The sequence below is a fragment of the Delphinapterus leucas genome, chromosome 10 (genome assembly GCF_059928025.1).
Source record: "Delphinapterus leucas isolate spDelLeu-1000000601 "Yukka" chromosome 10, BTC_Dleu_Yukka2, whole genome shotgun sequence".
In the NCBI taxonomy this organism is placed as follows: Eukaryota; Metazoa; Chordata; class Mammalia; order Artiodactyla; family Monodontidae; genus Delphinapterus; species Delphinapterus leucas.
In genome coordinates, this window is record NC_143138.1 from 10003657 (window position 1) to 10026885 (window position 23229).

General features: G+C 44.2%; 1 protein-coding gene across 1 annotated transcript in view; it reads left to right on the plus strand.

Annotated features, from left to right (window-relative positions):
* The window catches only part of LOC149748133 (phosphatase and actin regulator 1-like), a 33631-nt gene extending 24147 nt beyond the window's left edge, over window positions 1-9484 (plus strand). The window contains exons 3-4 of the mRNA XM_089918174.1: window positions 6764-7002; window positions 8739-9484. Of these exons, the coding sequence (XP_089774300.1) occupies window positions 6764-7002; window positions 8739-8899 (400 nt within the window). The 3' untranslated portion in view covers window positions 8900-9484. The remainder of the gene's footprint in view (window positions 1-6763; window positions 7003-8738) is intronic.
* Window positions 9485-23229: the final 13745 nt, after the last annotated feature.

Here is a 23229-nt window from a genome sequence, read left to right on the forward strand (position 1 = left end):
AGAGAAGGTTCTGGAAAATAAGTTTTGAAGCCATTTCAGGGCTCTGCTTCTGTCCAGATGACACCAGTACGAGCTCAGGCTCTACAGCCCCTACTGCCCGAGTTCAGTAATGCCTGCACCCCTCTCGCTGTGACCGTGGCTGCATGCCTCATTTTTCCTCTCTGAAGTGGAGGGTAACAGTAGTACCTGTCTAATAGGGTGGTGGTCGTTAGGCTTAAGTGAATCCATCCCTGGCGCTATGTGAGCATTTAAAGTGTTAGCTCTTTTCACCATTATGTGCAGCGATCCAGGAAGAGCTAGGGAGGCGCCGCCTAGGAGGTCAGGATGAGGGGCTCCACGTTAACCTGTGGTTTTAATTCCTGCTCACCCACCTGGAAGAGGTACAGTGGCCACAACCCCCATGCGATGAGATCCGTTTGAATTCCAAGCAAACTCAGTGCTTAATCTCTGAAGAGTTTTGACGTGAATGGTCTAGAATAGATCTGATTATGTGATTCACCTTTTCCTCGGGGACTTGGACAGGTACTCTGGAAGATGTGGTGACTCTTTCGGGCCACCGGAGTGTCATTTTGTACATCACTAATCTGGGCCACATAATGAGAAAAGCTGCTTCCCTCGAATTGGTTTGGAGCTCTTGCATTAATGGGGTAGCTGCTCAGGGACTAGAGCAGCGGCACAGATAACATGCTCAGAGGAACTGTCATGGTGTCAGATCGTTGGTACCGCCCCCAGAGCACCAACCTGAGCCACAGCAGGTCAGGAACTTAGGAGATGAGATCTGGGCAGTTCATCCTTCAGCAAATACGGCAAATTCCTGAGAGTTACTATCCAAGTTGCATGAGAAGAGACTCAGGTGGTACAACTCTGAAGATGCAGCAGGTGGCAAAGCTGTCGTGCATACTCCAGGCCAGTGGTTCCCAAATGGGCAGCTTTGCCCCTCAGAGGACATTGGGCAATATCTGGTGATATTTTGGGTTGTCACCACTGGAGGAGATGCCACTAGCATCTAGTGAGTAGAGACCAGGTTTGCTGCTAACCATCCTACGATGCACAAGACAAGCCCCCCCCCCACAAAGAAGGGTCCGGTCCAAAATGTCAGCCATGCCGAGGCTGAGAGACTCTGGCCTAGGCCAACATTTAACCAGGATGTGATATATACGTCATTGGTGGTACCCAAAGTGAGTTTAAGACGAGCTTTTTTAAAGTTTTAATGGACACGTACTTATTTTAACGTAAGTTGTAAACACACACTTAACATAAAACCAGTGATTACAAAGGTATTGTTGCTTAAGATGAGGCTAAATTAGTATTTGAGTTTTTTTAAGTGTTGACTTAAAAATACGAAGTAAATAATTGCGTAAGTGGACATCAGATATGGCTAAGGAGTGTGGGATGATGCAGGTTAGAAGCCGTTGGTTTGGACGAGGAGTCAGAAAACTTCTTCTGTAAAATAACTGGGTAGTGAATATTTGAGGCTCTGCTGCAACTTCTCAACCATTTTGGTACAAAAGTCACCATGACAATAGGTAAGCAGCTGAGTTCTTTTCCCATCTTGACTTTTCTAAACCCAGTGTCTAAGATGCATCCTTTAAACTCAGTGCCCCAGGTATGGCCTGACTGTGGCAGGAAAGGACACTCTAACTTACCCTGGTTAGTAAGATGTAAAATATTTATAAAGTCATGATACCCGTTTTGTACACATGTTGTGGACAAAGTGTGATGTGTTCCTCGCTTTGCATGTGTACAGTTAGTGGGGTTTGTGTTTAACCAAAGTACACAATCTTACAAGTATCACAATTCAATGTTTGGATACAGCATATTGAAATAGAGTGGGTTCAAATTCCAGCTCCTTCCTTTACTACCTACGCCCTCATGGGCCTATTAATTACCCTCTCACAGCCTCCATTTCCTGCTTAATAAAATGAGGGTAGTGACATCTCTCCTGCAGGGTTGTTATAACAATGTAATGAGATGTGGAAGTCTCCAGAACAGTGGGCAACACATTCAGTAAATGTTTACTCTTTTTCTTTTCTACCTTGGTTCTTCCACATATTTGATTCTGTTATTAAGCCATTAATAAACGTGCCAGTCGAGTCAGGGGTACCTATAGCTCTGCAATACACTGAAAATACTCCCTGAAAATTAAAGAATGATCTCTTCATTAATACCCTTTGAGTATGACTCGTCAACCACTTAAAATGCACCTAGATGTCAGTGATTCCAGCCCATCTTTCTTTCAGCAAAAACAAAAAGCAATAACTGAGTGTCCACTTAGTGTCAGCCACGGTGTCAGGCACCTGCTACAGACATGAAGAAGATATGGTCCCTGCCCTGGAGGCATCTACTGCTTGGTTGGGGAGAGGAAGCTAGTAAGCAAACGGATGATCCCAATTTTCACACGTGTGGAATCTCCTGAGAAACTAGGCAAAGTGTTGCCCAAGACAAGTATTGAAAGATAAATAGAAATTAACCAGGTGACGGTGAGATCCCTTCGCATCCCAGGCCAAGAGTGTGCAGTGCATTGTTGCATGTGAACGAAGGATGAGTTGTATGGGGACAGAGGTGTGGAGAGGTTGCAAGGCTGGGTGAGTAATACAGGTCAGATTATGCAAGGCGTTGCATGTCAGGCTGTGTCTGAATTACTGCTTCCAGGCTAACGGTTCTCCCTCTAGCAGTGACACCTTTTATTTAGAGCAGGTCTTCTAAGTGACAACTCCGTTCTAGAAAACCAGCATTACTAAGACTGTTGGACTGGTGTCCCCCTTCCTGTCCATTACCACCAGCGGTGGAGGCCAGATGTAAGACGCGGCTACATTTCAGTTGATTTAGTGCTTTGCTGTGAATAATATAGCTTGTAATGTGGATTTTTTTGAATTTTCCATGTGTATCACTCTTGAAGCACTGGTTTTGTAGCCGAGGCAGGCATTCAGGGTTCTAACAGATGAGATGGCTACATCTGAGTTTCCGAAAGTTGCTTTGACGACAGTCTGGAGGACAGACTGAAACGGAGAATGTTTGGAAACCACTTGAAGGGCCCTTTCTATAAATAACAAGTGAGGGGCTCCCTTGAGGCCATGCCAGTGGGACACACGTGCACCAGACCTACTAAAAAGATACCACTTACCCAATTTCACCCAAGGAAACTGAGGCTCAGAAAAGTTAATAATCTGCCCATGACTCATGAGAGTCAGTGGGCAGACTCTCTCATGAGAGAGTCAGTGACAGAACTTGGACTTGGATCTGTGTCTAGACTGCTCATACCGAGGCCCCATCAGAACCTTTCCGGCCTCCTTCCCAGCCAGCTCTTCTCTCCCCTTGTGTCTTTGCTTGCTACCCTGTGGTCCTCCAGAGCTACCAGATGTGTGGAGTCATCTGGTATTTGTCTTCCTCCTTCTCAGCATTTTTCCTAACACAGAGTTGGCGTATATTTATCAATAGAATATTTGTTGAGACCCTTTTGAGGGATTCACCCAGCTTGCTGGAAAACACCTTCTTTGTCCTTATGGAAACTGGACATTCTGTCACATGCTAGACTGGCCGGATCGGCCAGGTGAGGTCTTCAGCTGTTGCTGTGATGCCCCAACCAGGCAGTCGCTGGTCACTATGACTGGTCCCTATTTTCCAAGGCTGGCAGTCTTATATGTAGGACCTGCCCCAGGGGCTGAGGTATCTGCCTTATAAGCCCCTTCTTCTCAGGGTTTCACACTTCCCATAGATCATTTCTTTTTTCTTTTAATACATTTATTTATTTATATTTTTTAATTTTGGCTGCGTTGGGTCTTCATTGCTGCACGCGGGCTTTCTCTAGTCATGGCAAGCAGGGCTACTCTTCATTGCGGTGTGTGGGCTTCTCACTGCAGTGGCTTCTCTTGCTGCGGAGCACAGGCTCTAGGCGCGCAGGCTCAGTAGTTGTGACACGTGGGCTTCAGTAGTTGTGGCTCGTGGGCTCTAGAGCGCAGGCTCAGTAGTTGTGGTGCACGGGCTTCGTTGCTCCGCGGCATGTGGGATCCTCCCGGACCAGGGCTTGAACCGTGGCTCCTGCATTAGCAGGCAGATTCTTAACCACTGTGCCACCAGGGAAGCCCCTCCCGGTAGATCTTTGAGAGAGGAGAAATCGCAGTCTCCTCTTTATCATAGACTACTTGGGAAGCTGAGTTTCTTATCTTTCTTTGCACAGTATTTCTCCTTTCTCTGTCCTCTCAGGCAGTTTGGAGCTGTCCACCTTAAGGAATTCTTGTGCTTTCTAGTTTCCAACTTTTATTTCCTCAAAAGACTTTTCCCACCAGACATGAATAGCTATTGGCTTCTTTTCATTCTTGGCTCTTGTCGTATCCCCAGCGCCCTGCCTTCACTGGAGCCAATAATTAAACTAGAAGTGGGGGGGAGGGGAGAAGGCAGGGGTGGGGCAAAACAGGAGCCAAGGAATTACAGTTTTACTTCTTCCACACCAACTTCCCTTAATACCCAGTGTAGAAACCCAAGCACGGTTGGAACCCGGTGTCGTTGTCTGATGGAAGGGCCGCCTTGGGAGGCGGGGTAGTCCGTCACCTTTCAGCCAGCTCTTGGATTTGTCATGCGAGACCATCCATTCTGTACTCCACCTTCTTGTTCTCACTGCCTTTCCTATTAAACTAGGTGGGAAATGGGCCCCCTAACCTGCTAATGTCTAATTAAGATGCTGCATTTTTATAAACATGTGATTTAATCTTATTCAGTGGTTGAAGTTTTTTTTTTTAAGTTGATATAGTTCATTTCCTTGAACATCATAGCTCATGATGTGTCGACTAGATTTACCATTTGTGTCACTAAAGACTTATGAGAAAAATACAAAGAGAAAAACAGCCCTTTGGAAACAATGGAAGGAAGAAAGTGAATTGAATTTAAATTAGACATAGCAATCAAGTGTAATGAGGGACTTCCCTGGTGGCGCAGGGGTTAAGAATCTGCCTGCCAGTGCTGGGGACTCGGGTTTGAGCCCTCATCTGGGAAGATCCTACATGCCACGGAGCAACTAAGCCCGTGCACTACAACTACTGAGCCTGCACTCTAGAGCCCGTGCGCCACAACTACTGAGCCCGTGTGCCACAACTACTGAGCCCACGCGCCTAGAGCCTGTGCTCCGCAACAAGAGAAGCCACTGCAGTGAGAAGCCCGCGCACTGCAATGAAGAGTAGCCCCCGCTCACCGCAACTAGAGAAAGCCTATGCACAGCAACAAAGCCCCAAACGCAGCCAAAAATAAATAAATAATTTTTAAAAAAGAAATAAAAAACTGAGATTTAGAAATTAGACACATTTAAAAAAAAATAAAATGTAAGGAAAGTTTTAAAGGAGACCTAGCATGCATTCATATGTCCTTAAGAGTTTTCTTTTGGATAAGATGTTCTAACGTAAAATTATTGCTAGACAGCATAGCCTCACACTCCGTTTCTTAACACGTCAAACACTGTTGAATGGTAAAATGCATTCAGTTTCCTATGTTTAGAAATTCCTTAAATGAAAGACATAAATTCCACTTGAAGTTCATCTGAAAAAAAATTATAAAATTTAACTGTGTGTTTCAGGCTCCATTGTTCTTGCTGGACTTCATTCAGAGCCGGTCATAAAAAGGATTCTAACTTGCTGTAGGAACCTTGGATAGACTCTAATAAGAAAATCACTAATTTTCTTTATTTTTGATAACACACATTCCCTGATTTTCTTACAATGAAACTCATGTGGCTTTTATTAAGAAGCAAATCTTTTTTTTTTTTTTGCTGTACGCGGGCCTCTCACTGTTGTGGCCTCTCCCGTTGCGGACGCGCAGGCTCAGCGGCCATGGCTCACGGGCCCAGCCACTCCGCGGCACGTGGGATCTTCCCGGACTCTTCCCGGACTGGGGCACGAACCCGCGTCCCCTGCATCGGCAGGCGGACTCTCAACCACTGTGCCACCAGGGAAGTCCCCAAATCATTTTTAATTAAAAAATATTTTTTATCTGAGTTGGCTCAACTAAAGAGGTGAAACCAAAAATATGATCATCATTGCTGCTGGAAACATTGACCTGCTGAAAAACCAGACTGGCGTTGCCTGCGTCTGCTGAGGGTCTGACATGGTCCTTGGGAGAGAACTTGGTCTGACTCGCCCTTGCCCATGTCCACCCCGATGTCATGCGTGGGTCTCTGGCCTCATGGTTCCACCTCTTCTGTTTCTCTGCATCTCCATCCGTGACATTTCAGTCAGCCCCTACCAGTCATGCTGTATAGCTTTGAAAGCAGGAGCTTCATGTATTGTCTCTTTCTTTCCTGGGTCTCTCACTTCAACATCAAATTAACCCTTTTACTCCTTTAAGACATGTGGGTTGCAAATGAACCTTCCTTTGACCGTTGGGGTTGTTGCTCTTAACCAGAAATAAAAAGAGTTAAATTTATTTTTAAAATTTTTTATTTTTTAAATTGCGGTAAATACACAGGACATGAAATTCACCATCTTCCCCATTCTAAAGTATACAGTTCAGTGGCATTCACGTACATTCGCATTACTGTGCTACCGTCACCACCGTCCATCCGCAGGGCAGTAGAATTCTCATTTCCTATTCTGTGCTGCTACCACCATCCAGTAACTCAGCTGCCCCGAAACAGTTAGCTGTTAGGTGAGAAATGAGACTTGAATTGCCCAGTAGACCTTTTGTCTCTTAGGACATAATGGCTAAGTTTTTAAGAGGTTCTGATGCATTTAATATGACACGTTAGCCAGAATAAATGTGCTCTTTTCTCTTTAAACAGCTCTGAGCAGCGGGTACCCTGTTCTACTTCTTACCACAGCTCTGGTTTGCACTCGGGTGACAGTGTCACAAAAGCAGGACCTCTGGGCCTTCCAGAAATAAGACAAGTGCCAACTGTTGTGATTGAATGTGATGACAATAAAGAAAATGTGCCTCATGAATCAGACTACGAAGACTCTTCTTGCCTGTACACAAGAGAAGGGGAAGAGGACGAGGACGACGACAGCTCGCTGTATACCAGTGGGTGCATCCAAACTCTTTGCTGAGGGTGGGAGGGGCGTGGCTGGCGGGAAGAGCTGCCCACCTCTGTGGGTTCTAATCTGAGGTCCGAGGTTGCTGTTTCTTCATTAGTAAGATGAAAGGGTAACTGTCCTCTGAACAGCCTCAGAGCTCTAAAAATTACAACATCGTGCTACCATCTCTTGCCTCTTTTAGATGTCTCTTTTTTCCTTTGATTGCTTCCCTTGGGCTGCAACACCCCATCAATTAAAAAAAAAAAAAAAAAGCAAGGAGGGGAGGCACCTTAAAATTCAATTCCAGTCTACAAAATATATAAAAATACTAACCATTGTATATGGAACAAATTCATTTTTAAGCATACCTCAACCACTGAACTTAAATTTCTGTGATCAACTTTTTAATGCGTGAACTTATATGATAGCAACCTTTTACCGACTGTGTGCCTGACAATATGCTAAGGTTTTATTCTCATCCACATCTTACAACACTCAGGGGCATAAACTACTGCCCTATTTTACAGGTGAGAGGAGAAAATGGAGAGGTAAGGGACTTGCCCAGAGACTCACGTCTACTAAGTGGCAGTGCTGAGGGTTGAAGCTGCCTGTGTCTCATTCCAAAACCCACATTCTAAAAGCAGTGGCAAAAGAAGGAAGATAAGTACTTACTAGATAAGATCCAAAGGAACCCCCCAAACTTGCTGCTTCCCAGTCTCTTCCTCTTGCCTCACAGCTCACCAGGCTTCAGACAGCTCGCTAAACCTGAGTGATGGAAATAGTCCTGGTGTTGAGGAGAGAACCCTGGAGGGGCAGCCGAAGGCCCACATGGTCCGTGAGGGAAGGAGCTGTTGCCCAGCCTCTGCTCACCGTTTCCTGCCCGGAGAATGGAACGCTTTATACCAGGGTTTCTCAACCTTGGCACAAGTGACATCTTGGGCCAGATAATTCTTTGTCATGGCGGCTGCCCTGTGCATTGTAGGATGTTTGGTAGCACCCCTGGCCTCTACCCACTGGGTGCCGGTAGCACCCTCCCCAGCAAACTCGAGTTTGACAACCAAAAATGTCTCTAGACTTTGCCAAATGTCCCTGGTGGGGGCGGAAATCACTCCTGATTGAGAATCATGGATTTATTCCAAATGTGAGGAAATAAAAGGAAAAGCAGACCCAGAATATTGCCTGTTTCCATGAGCTTGCCCCCTCTCCCACCCCACACGGACCCCACTTTGCCCAACTTTACTTGCCTGTACCCTCCAGCCCCACTGTAGCTGATCTCTTTTGTCTCCTGTGATTCCCCCGCCTATCCTTCACCTCTGAGCGTCCACACACGCAGATGCCCGCCGGCCTGCTGCCTGTTGGCCTCACTTATCCTGTACGTGCCGGCCACGCCTCCTCCGCCCTTTGCATTCTGTTTTGCACTCCGCAGTCTGTCCTCCCCTCCTTTGTGATGTTGCCCACACTGGGGGGGGGGAGTTCCTGGGGAGCAGAGATCCAATCACAGGCTCTCCATGTGCCCCGCACATGCCCAGCATACTGTGAGGTAGAAAGGACATGCTGATTACAGGAACTGTATGAAAGTCACATACTGTAGCTTTCCTCCTTTGACCGAGGTCTTGACCGCGCTCAGGTGTTGGGCTCTTATATCTGTCTCCCCGTCTCTCACCTTGTGGTCCACGGCTTTCCCTGGGGGGAGCCCGAGCAGGTTGGTGACAGCCTTATTACCTCATGTCTCCCTTCCTGCAGGCTCCCTGGCCATGAAGGTGTGCAGGAAGGACTCCTTAGCCATCAAACTCAGCAACAGGCCCTCCAAGCGAGAGCTGGAAGAAAAGAACATCCTTCCGAGGCAGACGGACGAGGAACGGCTGGAGCTGAGGCAGCAGATTGGCACCAAGCTCACCAGGTAGGACAGCGCAGCCCCCGGCTCCACGGATTTCTGTGCAAGAATTCAGCCTCCATGCTCAGATCTGTTTTGAGTGTCTCTGAAGAGCTCCCTGCAGAAAAAGTCCGTGGAAAATATTCCATTTCTTCTGCAGGGCTGCTTTTATGGTCCCCTCTTTTTCACTCATCAAAATCTTAGAAATTTCACTTGACTAAAGGTTCAAGCTGAGAGGAGGATTTCCAGGGAGAATAAGCACCTGTAGAACAATTCCCATCATCCAGTAGAATTGAGGACCTATGTACCTAGGCACTGTGGTTTGCTTAAGCACAAAGCAATCGAATAAATGGACTTTTCTGCTAGACTGTGCAACTAGAAGACATCAGTGGTGGGTAAAGATGCCTTATTACTGAGCTGGGACTCTTCTTGAGTGATTGCCCCTATGAGCAGGTATTACAGACACAGGCAAAGCAGTATGTCATATTAATACGTTAAACACTTACGTGTGTATTTATAACCTAGTGCATCTTTATGTGGTGTTAGCTAACATCTGTGACACACTTATTAGCCAGGCATTCTTCTAAACGTTTTATGTGTGTCCGTTCATTTAATCTCTGAGCTTCCCTATGAAATGGACATTTCTATGCCCATTTCACAGATGAGAACATGAGAGAGAACTTTAGTTACCTGCGTAATGTCAGACAGAATGGCTGTGGAGCTCTCCCTCTTGACCATATATGATGCTGCCTCTGTAATAATAGTCACCAGGTGAACCTTCACTTTGGCCCAAGCACCATGCTCACTGTTTGGATGCAGTGTTTAGAGGTCTCCCAGGGTTTCCTCCTGACTTTCCCACTTACTGCCCCATAGCCTCGTGTAAGTCACTTATTCTCTTCCCCTGTGTTTTCTGCCTTTATAAGATGGGGAGTTGTAAGAATTAAACAATATAAGTAAAGCACTTAAAACAGTCTCTCTCACTTCCTCTAGGGAGCCTGTCCCATGGTGGAAGAGCCTGACTTTAAACACTGTTCCTTCTGTTGAAGTGAAATCCCTGTCCATGCATTTCCCACGCATTGGTCATATTCTTTTCTTTCTGCAGCTACCTCACTCCTCTTAACACACATGCTTTCAGGTACTTGGAGGCAACGGTACTGGCTCCCCAAGTCTCCTTTCCTACACTGCATATAGCCACATTCTCTCTCTGGGTTTCAGTGGGTTGGGTGGATATAGTTCTAGGCTGCTTCCTGAACCAGCTTGTTCAATTTTACACCTGATACAAATAGGGCTTTCCACTGGGGGACTAGAAATAAGAGAAGAAGCAGATCCTTGACCCCAGCCCCTCTTCCCAAAAGTTCATTTCCATTATCCTTTGACTAGGACAAAGGAGCATGGGTATCCTTTATTCTAGTTCTTTCCCTCACTTCCATTTTCCCAGCTTTGTGACAGTATAAGCAGAGCCCCAGGATTGTGGGGAAAATTGAAAACTTCTCTGCAGATGTATGTGAGATGCCAACACATCTAGCTGCCCAAGGTGGCATCTTCTGTGGAGAGAGAGACAAAGATGGGAGATATGGAAAGCAGATGTGTGCAGCCGGCCACTCTGCTTGTCCACCACAGAGCACCATCCACCTGGAGGAAACTGACAAAGTGAAAAAGGCCACTGTCCCAGAACACGCTCCTGAAAAGACACAGCCCAGCTTCTCATGCCTGAATCCATAGCTGCATCCCACCACTATTAGCACGTGGCTATGGCAGTGACACAACCCAGAGGTGGGAAGAGACATAGGCCACCATGCACTGCAGGAAGTTCTCTGCATTTGAAGATTTATCCTTGGAAATCATCCCTTTCCCAACCTTTCCTCTTCTGACAGCACTTAAATCCTGCTCAGGATTCATAAAATCCACTGAGCGTTCACCATAGTGATGTCTATTCCCAACCCTCGTTCACCCTGGTCAGTAGAAGAAGACACACTGACCAGGGAGAGAAAGATGGAGGTAGAGAGGACAGCATTGGGCATATTCCAAGTGTTGAGCTCTGAGTCCCTTTCTTCTTTGTTCACTCTTTCAACTAGGGAGTTTATTTCCTTCTGGTATAATCCTTGGCATCTCAGCCAGATTACAGGAACTGGGCCTAAAGGAAAGGACATCAGGAGTGTTGAGCAGGTCAGCAGAGTTGTACAGAGTTCAGCAAATCTGGTGGGGAGGCCTAATCCACGTCTCAAGGTCTTCTTTAGAAAGGAATTTTAAGGACTATTCTCTTTTGGATGAGAACCCAGCTTGGTGCTTCCAGCCACTCATTTATCCTGAAGCCAGGGGAGAATGAAGGAGAAATCTGAGAACCGGAAGGTGACCATGGTAGAGAGAGAACTAATCTGAGGCCCAGAGCCTTGGCTTCTAGCTCTGGTTCTGAGGGTTCCCTAAGCAGATGTTTGCTCACTCTGGGTCTACATTTCCTAATCTGAGGGGATTAGATCATCTGATCACTTTGTGCAAACTGTGAACTTCATTATCATCAAAAGTAACTAAAAGTATGTAGGAATCTGTTGTAGAGTTGGCATTTCCGAAGCTACAAGGCTGCGGCTTTCTTTGGCTATTTGAGGTAGTAAGATGTACTGGAAATCTCAAGCTCTTTGAAAAGCCTACGGCCAAGTCTGCGGTCCTCATGGAGTGAGCAAGATAGAAAACATAATTTTAGTCTGACAGTTTTAATAGCATAAAAGAATAATGTAGCACTCCAAGGATAATCCCAAATTGGGGGAAGGGAGCAGAAACATCAAGTAAAATGATGTCAAGTACTAAGGGAGAGTTTCTACCTAAGAATGCAAAAATATTGTTCTTCCAAAAATGTTTTCTCATTGATGCTATTGGGCAGACTCTCCTAAACCTCGGTCATCAAGTCATCTGGATGCTTTGATAGTAAATAACTGTTTCAACCAACCGCCATTTGAGAGGTGAGGGCTCTGCCCTTGAGACATGAACGTTGTCAGCTGGGTGTGCATTTCTCTGCTCCTTGTGTATTACAGACTCAGGCCGGTTGCAGAGAACCAAGGGGTCAACACGTCCATCCGCTGGGGTGTCCGAGGGATGAAATAGTAGAACTTCGACTTAAATTTATTTTATGTCATTCTTTTTAAGTCGATTGTGTCTGTGTTATAATGCACATATATATCAATGCAGTAGTATCAGTACTTGTATATAACTTATAAATAGAGAAATGGCATGTGTGGGGATACATGCTTAAAAAATTAAATTGACGGAGTTCTCAAGAAGCTTCAAGCCCACAGGTCTGAGGGTCCCTTCTTAAGGCTGCGTGAGCAGGTCCTTTCTTCTCCAAGGACCTCTCTAGTCAGTGGAAATATAGAGACCTCAGGGCCATCCCTCACCCCTGCAAAGCCCCCAAATGCAGGATGCTGCTGCTTTCTCTCTGAGTCTCTTCTCTGGGCCCTTCAACCTGAACCCTAGGAGGTGGTCAGCCTGTGTGATCTTAGCTCTCCAATCCACTTTCAGCTCCCTTCATTTACCAAGCTTTTTACTCCCCTAAGATTAATATTCAACCCACATGACTCCATGTTATTTATTTGAAATACATCTTACTACCCCCTCCTCCCGCAAAAAAAAAAATTATTTAAAAAATTAGCCATGGAGACATACTTCTCAGTGTTCATAGTGAGGATGACCTCTTTCTTGATCAGTCAGGGGACAGCTGATATGGCCCTAAGCCACTTACTTTCCAGCTTGGGGCATTGATTGGTTGAAGAAATGACCCCCCACACACAACTAAAGGATGGCACTCAAGACCATTGGGAATGGGGTTTTGAGGGACTAAATAGAAGTCTGATGCCTAAAGGAGTTGTTCTTTTGCTTCTGAAATATCCTTTAGAAAGTGAATCATCCTGTAAGTCACTAAGACTACTTATTTTTTTAAAAAGGAGCTAAGACCCTGAAACGTGATCTGTTCTTGGTTACTCAACAGCCAGTGCGCCTAAGCCTTCTCTTGGGAACAGCCAGCCTTTCAGACCCAGCTGTCCAGTCCTCTCCAACTGAGGTCCCCTCCCTCAGTCCCCTCCAATACCTTCTTTAAGGTTTGGATCAGACAGGGGGAGAGAAAGCCTGGGAAGGACAATAAAATGGGAGGTGCCTTGCAGTATACGTAGGAGTATATAATCTAAATTAAGCTCAGGAATAAATAAGGATTCGGGCAATCTGCCTCCGTGACATACTTGTTCCCCTAAAATATCTCTTCACCCTTAAGATATCCATGTCCCGCTCAGGGGTGAACTGTCATCTTTTTTTAAAATTTATTTCTATTATTTTATTTTTTATACAGCAGGTTGTCATCATCTTTTTTGCAATCATGGTTGACCACGATGTTTTCAGCCTCCCTCTGAGCTGGAGCAGGCATAGCCCTGTCTTAAAATGGGAAGCATCCCTACGGGGAAACTCTTTGGAAACCATGCTGGGTTTTGGAAAGGATGTTTCTCCTTGTGATGTCCTTTTCCTAGACCAGACATAGCTGGTGATTCAGGCCACTCACTTATGATTCTTGCCAACAATCAAAGGAGATGCTGACTTAATTTCAGCTGCTGGGAGTATTCGTTTTCTAGGGCTACCATAACAAAGTACCACAAACTGAGTGGCTTCCACAACAAAAATGTATGGTGTCACAGTTCTGGAGCCTGGAAGTCTGAAATCAAGGTGTCGGCAGGGTTGGTTCCTTCTAAGGGCAGTGAGGGAGAATCTGTTCCAGGCCCCTCCCCTTCCTGGTGGTTCACTGACAGTCTTTGCCTTCATCTTCTCCCGGCGTGTGTATCTCTGTGTCCAAATTTCCCCTTTTTATAAGGAAACCAGTCATCTTAGATTAAGGTGCAGCCCTCATCCCCTTGTTTTAACTTGATGACCTCTGTAAAGACCCTATCTCCAAATAAGGTCACACTGTGAGATGCTGGGGGTTAGGACTTCGACATTTGTATTTTGGGGGGATACAATTCAGCCCATACCTTTTGGGGAAGCATAAAGTGGGTCTACCTAGAAAAGGAGCCACAAACTCAAATGCACACCTGGGGCCAGGCAGGTATTGAACATAAGGGAAGCGGGCAGTTCTAAGATTGTTAACAGGGAGTGCTGGGAACTGGGGTGAGATGGAAAGTCCATCCTTTATCTAAAGGGGTCACCACTCTTCAGCTTCAGTCCCCTGTTGTTTTGGAGAAATGAAAGGCCAGTTTGTCAGATCTTATTTTTTTAAAAATCTGGATTTTTTTAAAATGAAAATTCCGAATTTTTTAAACATTGGACAGACCAAGCAGAATATAATTATGGGTTAAGTTTAGCCCCGGGATCATGTCTCAGCCTGTGCCCCCTGGATATAATCTCTGACCTGGAAACCATAGGTTTTCCTATCTACCGTATAGTCCTAAATTCTATGGGCATGCACTGTATACTTTGATGACATGAGATAGAACTCTTCCGTGTGTGATAAATGTCAATGTGAGCATGTGCATGTGTCTCTCTGTAGCAGTTGGGAATTCACATCTTCTAGGGTCCAAGTTAATTTGAATGTGGTTATGTGGATTAATCACTAAAGCAATATACTCTATTCCTAGAAAGAACTTTGACCCAGCTTTCAGGAATTTAGTCAGTTGGTTTTCAGAGTGTTTGTGACTATGGAAAAACACATTAAGTTGAATGAAGAAATTGGTTGAAATAGCTGTCACTGCTTTCTTTTCCTTAATGTGTGTTGAGTCTGGGAGTCAGAAGGATTTAAGGTTAAAGCACTGGTAATTGTTGACAGTTTGAATCTATACATACAGCATGAGATCCACACCAAGCATCATAGGGCAGATGAGATGTAGGACCCGCCTTTGAAAATTACCAAAATTCTCCCTCTTCTTTCCTCCTTGGTATTTATGATGGCCGCCTCTTAAATAGCTGTTGTCTTTGCAGTGGCAGGGGGGTGGGGAATGAGATAGGGGAGGTGGAAAAGTGATGACCTGATCATCCCCATGAAACCTAATGTGTTATTCTCTCTTATTCAGAATTTAATATGCTAGAAAGAAAGAGTATTCTAAATCTGTATTTTATGCTCCTAAGTAGTTCACACTATAGGCAGAATATAAAATAATATGGGGCTTCCCTGGTGGCGCAGTGGTTGAGAGTCCGCCTGCCGATGCAGGGGACGTGGGTTCGTGCCCTGGTCCGGGAGGATCCCACATGCCGCTGAGCGGCTGGGCCCGTGAGCCGTGGCCGCTGAGCCTGCGCGTCCGGAGCCTGTGCTCCGCAACGGGAGAGGCCACAACAGTGAGAGGCCCGCGTACCGCAAAAAAAAAAAAAAAAAAAAAAGAGGGCACTTGTGTCTGCTCATCTTCACATCCCCAAAGCCTGGCAGGGAATGGCTCAGGTCAGTGGGCTTTTTCTGTGGATTCTGAACCGTCCCATAAAGAAAACTGAAATTAAGTATCAGTCACCAAGCTGAACTGAGTGATCAGAACAAGCTAAATCAGGGTGAAATATGACGAGAATGGAGTTATTGAATCCTGCAGCATTTGCATAACAGACATGTGGAATCTTCGAGCAGCTCAGTGGCTTTCAGATCATTTGACATCTCCCATTAACTCACTGGGCAAAATAGAAAATCCTCTCTTAAAAGTCCTCCAGAAAGGCTGACATCTTCCGAAAGGTGCTGAGTTGAGTCGAGGCTACAGCGTGACCTGACTGATAGAAAGTTAAGGGCAGCTACACATCTGTTTCTGTTTGTCTGTTATTACTGATTGCCATTCTTTTTTTTTTGAATTTTATTTATTTATTTTTTATACAGCAGAAACAGCAGATAATTTTATAATTATCTGTTTTCTACATATTAGTGTATACATGTCAATCCCAGTCTCCCAATTCATCCCACCACCGCCCACCCACCCCTTCACCCCCCGCTTTCCCTCCTTGGTGTCCATACGTTTGTTCTCTACATCTGTGTCTCTATTTCTGCCCTGCAAACCGGTTCATCTGTACCATTTTTCTAGCTTCCACATATATGCGTTAATATACGATATTTGTTTTTCTCTTTCTGACTTACTTCATTCTGTATGACAGTCTCTAGGTCCATCCACTTCTCTACAAATGACCCAATTTCATTCCTTTTTATGGCTGAGTAATATTCCATTGTATATATGTACCACATCTTCTTTATCCATTCATCTGTCGATGGGCATTTAGCTTGCTTCCATGACCTGGCTATTGTAAATAGAGCTGCAGTGAACATTGGGGTGCATGACTCTTTTTGAATTATGGTTTTCTCTGGGTATGTGCCCAGTAATGGGATTGCTGGGTCGTATGGTAGTTCTGTTTTTAATTTTTTAAGGAACCTCCATACTGTTCTCCATAGTGACTGTATCAATTTGCATTCCCACCAACAGTGCAAGAGGGTTCCCTTTTCTCCACACCCTCTCCAGCATTTATTGTTTGTAGATTTTCTGATGATGCCCATTCTGACTGGTGTGAGGTGATAGCTCATTGTGGTTTTGATTTGCACTTCTCTAATAATTAGTGATGTTGAGCATCCTTTCATGTGTTTGTTGGCAATCTGTATGTCTTCTTTGGAGAAATGTCTATTTAGGTCTTCTGCCCATTTTTTGATTGGGTTGTTTGTTGTTTTAATATTGAGCTGCATGAGCTGTTTATATATTTTGGAGATTAATCCTTTGTCCATTGATTCGTTTGCAAAGACTTTCTCCCATTCGGAGGTAGAATGAGATGCTAATTAATTTGTTTGTGGTCATCATTTCACAATATAGACATTTATGAAAACACCACATCATACACCTTAAATATATACAATTTTCATTTGGCAAAAACAACAATAAATAAAAGGCTTTTCACATTGGCTGAAGGAAGAAGGTAGCCAGTTGGCAGTTGCTGTGCAGAGTCATGGTTCATCTGAAGGGAGCAGATCATGAGGAAAGTTTGTGAGGGCCTGTGCTGGGACCGACATCACCACATGCCCATGAGCTGTGTCAGTGAATGGACTGCTCCTGAGGGCCAGGAGATCAAAATAATCTCCATTAGAGAAAAATGAGGCCCAGAATAAACATTGCTCATGTTTAAAGAAAAAACTAGCTTAAGTACAACTGGGAGATCTCAGAAAGGAACAGTGCACCTTGAGCTGAATAAGTTTGTTTTCTGTGCATTTAAGGTTAACTTTTCAGGGAAACAAGTTACTGAAGGAGACCATGGAACCTCGACAAATTGATTCTGTTGGAATTCTTTTAGAATTGATGGTGCACAACGCTGTATGAGGTATCATTTAAAAGGTAGCTGGAGGGAACTCCCTGGCGGTCCAGTGGTTAGGGCTCAGTGCTTCCATTGCAGGGGGCATGGGTTCGATCCCTGGTTGGGGAACTCTGATCCCACAAGCCCTGCAATGTGGCCAGAAAAAAAAAAAAAGGTAGCTGGATAATCATCTTTCAAAGAGATTAGTCAAGGTTACCCATTGCTCTCTGTTTTAGCCTGGGAAAGAGATGCTGATGGCAGGTTCTGTGGGGAAAGTGTGGGTCCTTCTGGGCTACATTCTTTTATTGGTGGGAATGTATTTTAGACTGTTTCTCTTTCCATTTTTTTTCCTTTCAATGTTCCTGAAAGAATGGTGATGGGACAGGGCTCTGGATAACTTAATCACTGAATAATCTAAACATTTATGTGTTAATAGGAACAACTTCAACTTGAGTTGTCAGACCATTTTTCTTGTAATATATTTTTTTTCTTTCCTACAATCTTTTGATCCCTCTGTAAACTAAAACAGTCATAAGGATGTGTCATTGCTATCATACTTTTATTCATGAATCTACTGGGAGGCAATGAATTTGTGAATCTACTGGGATTTGTGAATCTACTGGGAGGCAATGAATAAACAGTGAGTTAAATCACCTTATGAAGCACCAAACTTTGGTTGAAAGATGCTTCTGTCACATGGAAGAGTGCTTCAAAATCTGGTCTAGTGCTTTCAGATTAGCTTATTTGGAGTTTTTTTTTTCCACAGTGAGCTTTGTACCTATATCACAAGGAGTCTATTTGTGAGTTTCTTTACCTCCTTCACAATTGCATCTCCTGAATGACTGCCTCTAGCACCCTTGATTTTACAGTTAAAGAAACTGAGGCCAAAAGAAATTAAGCTGCTAGCCAAGTTCATACAGTTAGCTGGCTACACTGGGATCTGAAACCAAGACCTCTGACCCCAGCCAGTGCTAAAAATTAATATCCCCCAGAAAGGGGAGAGATGTATTCCCTTCTCACTGGAAGAAACAGGCCAGTTATTTGTTAGAAAGTATGACAAGTCATAGATCTCAGTTGATTTTCTCAATTCATGTCTGAAAGAGAGAGAAATGACTCAAAGGTTTTGAATTAAATCTTTAAGAAACATTTTCAGAAGTCAGAAAGCCCATGAATAAGGAATCTGTGAATTCTCTCATGGGTAGTTTCTTTCATGGGCACTGTTTCCTCCTCAATCCCACATAGCTAAAAGAACATTTAGATTAAGTGCCCAAGTGAGAGACATTTCCCCATCTTAATAGTTAATCACAGCTGAGAAAATCTCGTTAATAATTTTTGAAGACTGATCAGGTACTTTTGAAGATTCTGTGTCTGAGGCCTTAGTTTGGAGTTGGCCTGTTCTAGTGATTCTGTCATTCAGACGATAAGTGAAGCTCTAATCCCTTATACTTAGGAAGATTTCTTTGTTCTTTGTTTCAACGGTGAGGTTGGCATTTCTCGTCTCCAGGCTAATTTCCATGGTAGGTAGAGTACTTTCTCCCTCATCCACCAGCTTTGGCTGCAGGTTTGATTGAAGGTGATTTTTCGACAGCTCTCCTTAGAGCTTGCACACAGTCCTGAATATTTAAATAGCAGAACTGGATTACAGCTGAGACATTTGCACAACAGTTGTTTTTCATAGGTCCCCTCACATCTTTGTTGACTGGCAAAAAAAAAAAAAAACCCTAACTCTCATGCAAAATGCTAATAAGAGTAATTCATTTTATTTATCTTCATTATATTCATTTCTCTCTTCTTGGTTTAGAATGCAAAGATTTTTAGAATAGCCTTGAAAATTGCATATATGCTAACTAAACAGTGATTTTTTTGACAGAATATAAACAAGGGAAGTCATCCAAAGATACAAACCCTGGAAAATCGCTTTTCCCTCTGATTCCGAAGGCAGTTCCTTTGAAATATAAGTGAATACGCTTCTATTTTAGGAAGTGTGATCATGAAAATTTTATGTTCTGTGCCCAATGAACCATTAAAACAATAGTTCTTCAAAACGGGCAGCCTTATTAGTGCCTTGGAAAAAAACAGCAGGCAGACAGATAAATACTCGGTACTGACAGGTGATCAGTGTGTTGAAAAGAGCTTTACCTACGGTCAATCCAAGCCTCCTTTGGCCTCATGATTTTCCTTGTGTTGCTCGTCTGCATATTGTAACTTATCAAGCTCCCCCTTGAAAGATGCTGAGAGAGGTCATTACCTCTTCCTGTGAGTTAAAATGAGAGCTGCCCTCCCCAAATTTGATTGAACCAATGAGTCTGCCACCTGCACATTCCACCCCAAGCTGCCCAGGCAATGTCCCATCCACGGGAAGCCTTCAGCACACCCTCCCTGAGTGACCTGGTACTTCCTTTAGATTTGCGGAAGCTGAGTGAGGCTGAGCGGGTACCTTCTGCCTGGAGCCTGCTGTGTCCACGCAGCACATCCTCGGAGCATTTCTCCATCTCATTTCTCTCGCGCGTTACCCTCTCTCCTCACAGTCTTTAACCACACGTAGCCATTTGGGGCCACAGCCTATGAAATCTGATTCTCACCCCACAGTCAACAGCAGCACCTGGATAATACTCAGGCGTTTCCCACGAAGGAGCTGTAAATTCATACAACTTTGTCCAGGCAGAAATAAAATAAGCTTATTCATTAAAAAAAAAAAAAAGCATATATATAATGTCAGGTTTAGCCTACCTAAGAAAGTAGCTTAAATTTGTCCTGCATTTACATTGTGTGTTACATGGTATGTTTCCTAATTGATTAATAATAGAATGCTGATGTATGTATGCACGCACACACACACACACACACACACACACACACACACACACACGAGAGAAAAGGGTATGGCCTACTGTCCACCACGCTGGGATAGATATGTGCTATGAATTCATGGTCTCTTTTTGGGAACATACTTGAGGCGATACAGTCTCTTCTTACAAGCTACCTGTCTCCCAATCCATTTTATAGATAAGGCCAAGAAATTAGTAAAAGCGTTTATATTTGTTTCCTGTATAGTCAAGGTAAAGTCGGTTGAAGCAGCCGTATCACGCTCCATTTTTACATTCTTTTTCTTCTTTGCCTTTCCCATATTATAGATCCTTTCCTAGACAAATAGACCCATTCCATTATTAGAACTCCATTTTTCCTGATTCTTTTAGAATTAACAAATAGATTTTCAAAAAATGCAAAAGTGCAAATCCAAACTGGTTAGACATTCCTAAAATCCACCATGCTGCTGGGGGAAAAAGATGTATGTGTGTGTGTGTGTGTATATAGACACACATACATACATATATATGTGTGTATATATACATATATATGATGTCTGTTACATCATATATATGTATTTTATGGAACATTATCATGGTTAAGCACTTCTAATTTAATGAGAATACCTATATTCTTTACCACTCTTTTGTTCTACAGGACTAATGGTTTTAAGATGAAGCTTTATGTTAAAATTGTGGCGTCATAGATGAGGAAACAGTATGGAAATGAGACTTTTAACAAAGGAGAATTATAGAAAACCTTGCGAAGTCAGATGATCAAAATCCCCTCTACTGGAGCATCTGGGACTCTTTGGGGTTTTTTGTGTTTTCATCTCCAGGTTTCTAAACAGCGTGAAATCTCATCTGAACTGGAGTTGTGATTTGTTCCAGAAATAGGAGCTCAGAAGAGGCCCTGAGAGGCAGCTGTAGGAAAATAGCTGTAGTCCTGTTGAATGAAGAGGAGAGAAGGGGCTGGGGATGCTTGACGGCTGTCTCCCAGCCTCTGTCTCACATAAGACCCTTCAGCCTCTCCTTGGGAGGTGCTGATGGCCCCAAGATGACAGATTGGCCTTTGGGGGGAACAGGAAAAGAGCGTGAGCTGCACAGACCCTGTAGGTCCTGGAGTCTCCCAGGTGTCATAGTCAGAGCAGGCACAAGAGGAGGCATCAGGGGACCTACTTCCAACTCTCCATCCCTTGCCTTGCTTTGGAAAGTAGTCAAGCGTTTTATACATTGTTTATTGACGCCCAACAAAGCAAGGCATTGGGGAAACCTGGAACCACAGTATTTTGTGGATGAATGAGTGGATGAATAAGTATATATTCTTATGACATTTCTGTATTGTCTAGACTGCACAAGTCATCCTAACCATGATACTGTCCAGGACAGTCACTCAACAGTGAACCCCGGAGTTTCCTCTTTTCATTTGAATCACTTTTTGTCCTTGTTCCGGAGATCTGTTCATCAGAAGCAATATTCTTTAAAGAAGTAAGGACAAGAAGTACAGGGGTACCTGGGGGAAGGCTCAAGTTAAGAAAAGAATATCCAGATGCCGGTGCCCTTGTTCTCACACTTGAATATGCATGCAGATCTCCTGAAGATCCGTATGTCGTCATGTCCTGTGTTTAAACAACACAGCCTGCTGGGTTCCACCCAAACGTTCCTAATTCAGTAGGTCTGGCGCCCAGGAATTTGCCACAGTTAAGGAGTTCCCAGCTACTGCTGAAAAATGACCTAGGAAGCTTTAAAAAGTATATTAACAGTGCTTTACCCTCAGATATTCTGATTTAATTGGTCCAGAGCGTGGCCCAGCCATCGGTCTTTTTTAAGATAATATAGGTTATTCTAATGTGCTACAAGGTTGAGAACCACTGACTCAGAAACGGCAGAGATCAGGAGAACAGACAAAACGCTATAGGAAGAGGACCAAGGATGAGCTTGAAGTTGACAACTTGAGGATATTTTTTGTTCCCACTTGACTAGTGAGGTGTGTGGTGCTTAGGGGCTGTACTGATGCACTTGTTTTGCCTCACTCTTAATCTTTTTTTTTTGCGGTACACGGGCCTCTCACTGTTGTGGCCTCTCCCGTTGCGGAGCACAGGCTCCGGATGCGCAGGCTCAGCGGCCATGGCTCACGGGGCCAGCATCTCCGCAGCATGTGGGATCTTCCCAGACCGGGGCACGAACCCGTGTCCCCTGCATCGGCAGGCGGACTCGCAACCACTGCGCCACCAGGGAAGCCCTCACTCTTAGTCTTTTGCCTTGACCTCTCACCAGATCGTACTAAACTTGTTGAAGATTCTGATGGAAGTTTATTTAAAAATGCTTTTTGTTCCTAGGGAGAATGTTAACTTTTGCAGTAGAGCTATCTACTGAAGGATTAAAAACAAAACCAAACATAAATAAAGGCCAAATTTCAGTTTTTATGTTTTGGGAAGAGGCTAAGGACAAAAGATAAAAAACAGTATGTATCTGATGGCAGAACTTTTATCATATCGTCCACACCCAGTCATTCTTGTTAATATTGTTAGTTGTTACGCCTAGCTCTGATTGAAGGCCTAGACCAATGTCTGGTATGTAATGGACAGATGGATAGATGGATGAATGGACAGACTCACTCATGAACAGGCAGATGCATGGGTGCATGGACAAATGGACGGGTGGATGGACAGACAGATAAGATAAAGATAAAGGTGACCAAGTCTCCTCAGTCACTTTAAAGTAGAATAGAGGACATTTATTTTTATTCCCACATTCCTTATCTTTTGACATCACATTGATTTAGCATTTCTTTTGGTTGATTCTTCATGTAAACATGGCCTTATTGAGATGAGTATAGTCTTAGGTTAACTTCTTTAACTATCTAATTTCTATTGCAACAGCTCACATACTCTTTCAAAGTGAAATCTTCCTGATTGCTCATTTGGGGCTTATATCTAATAATCTTAAGAACACTAAAAGTATTCAGGCTGTAGGCTCTCAGTTTTTGTGCTGTTTGTTTTTTTGTTTTGTTTTGTTTTTGTTTTTGCATACGGGCCTCTCACTGTTGTGGCCTCTCCCGTTGCAGAGCACAGGCTCCGGACGCGCAGGCTCAGCGGCCATGGCTCACGGGCCCAGCCGCTCCGCGGCATGTGGGATCTTCCCGGACCGGGGCACGAACCCGTGTCCCCTGCATCGGCAGGCAGACTCTCAACCACTGCGCCACCAGGGAAGCCCTGCTGTTTGTTTTTTTTAGTTTGATGCTATGCAACACACATAGTTCCATTGTTTTCCCCAAACTGATTTCATCTCA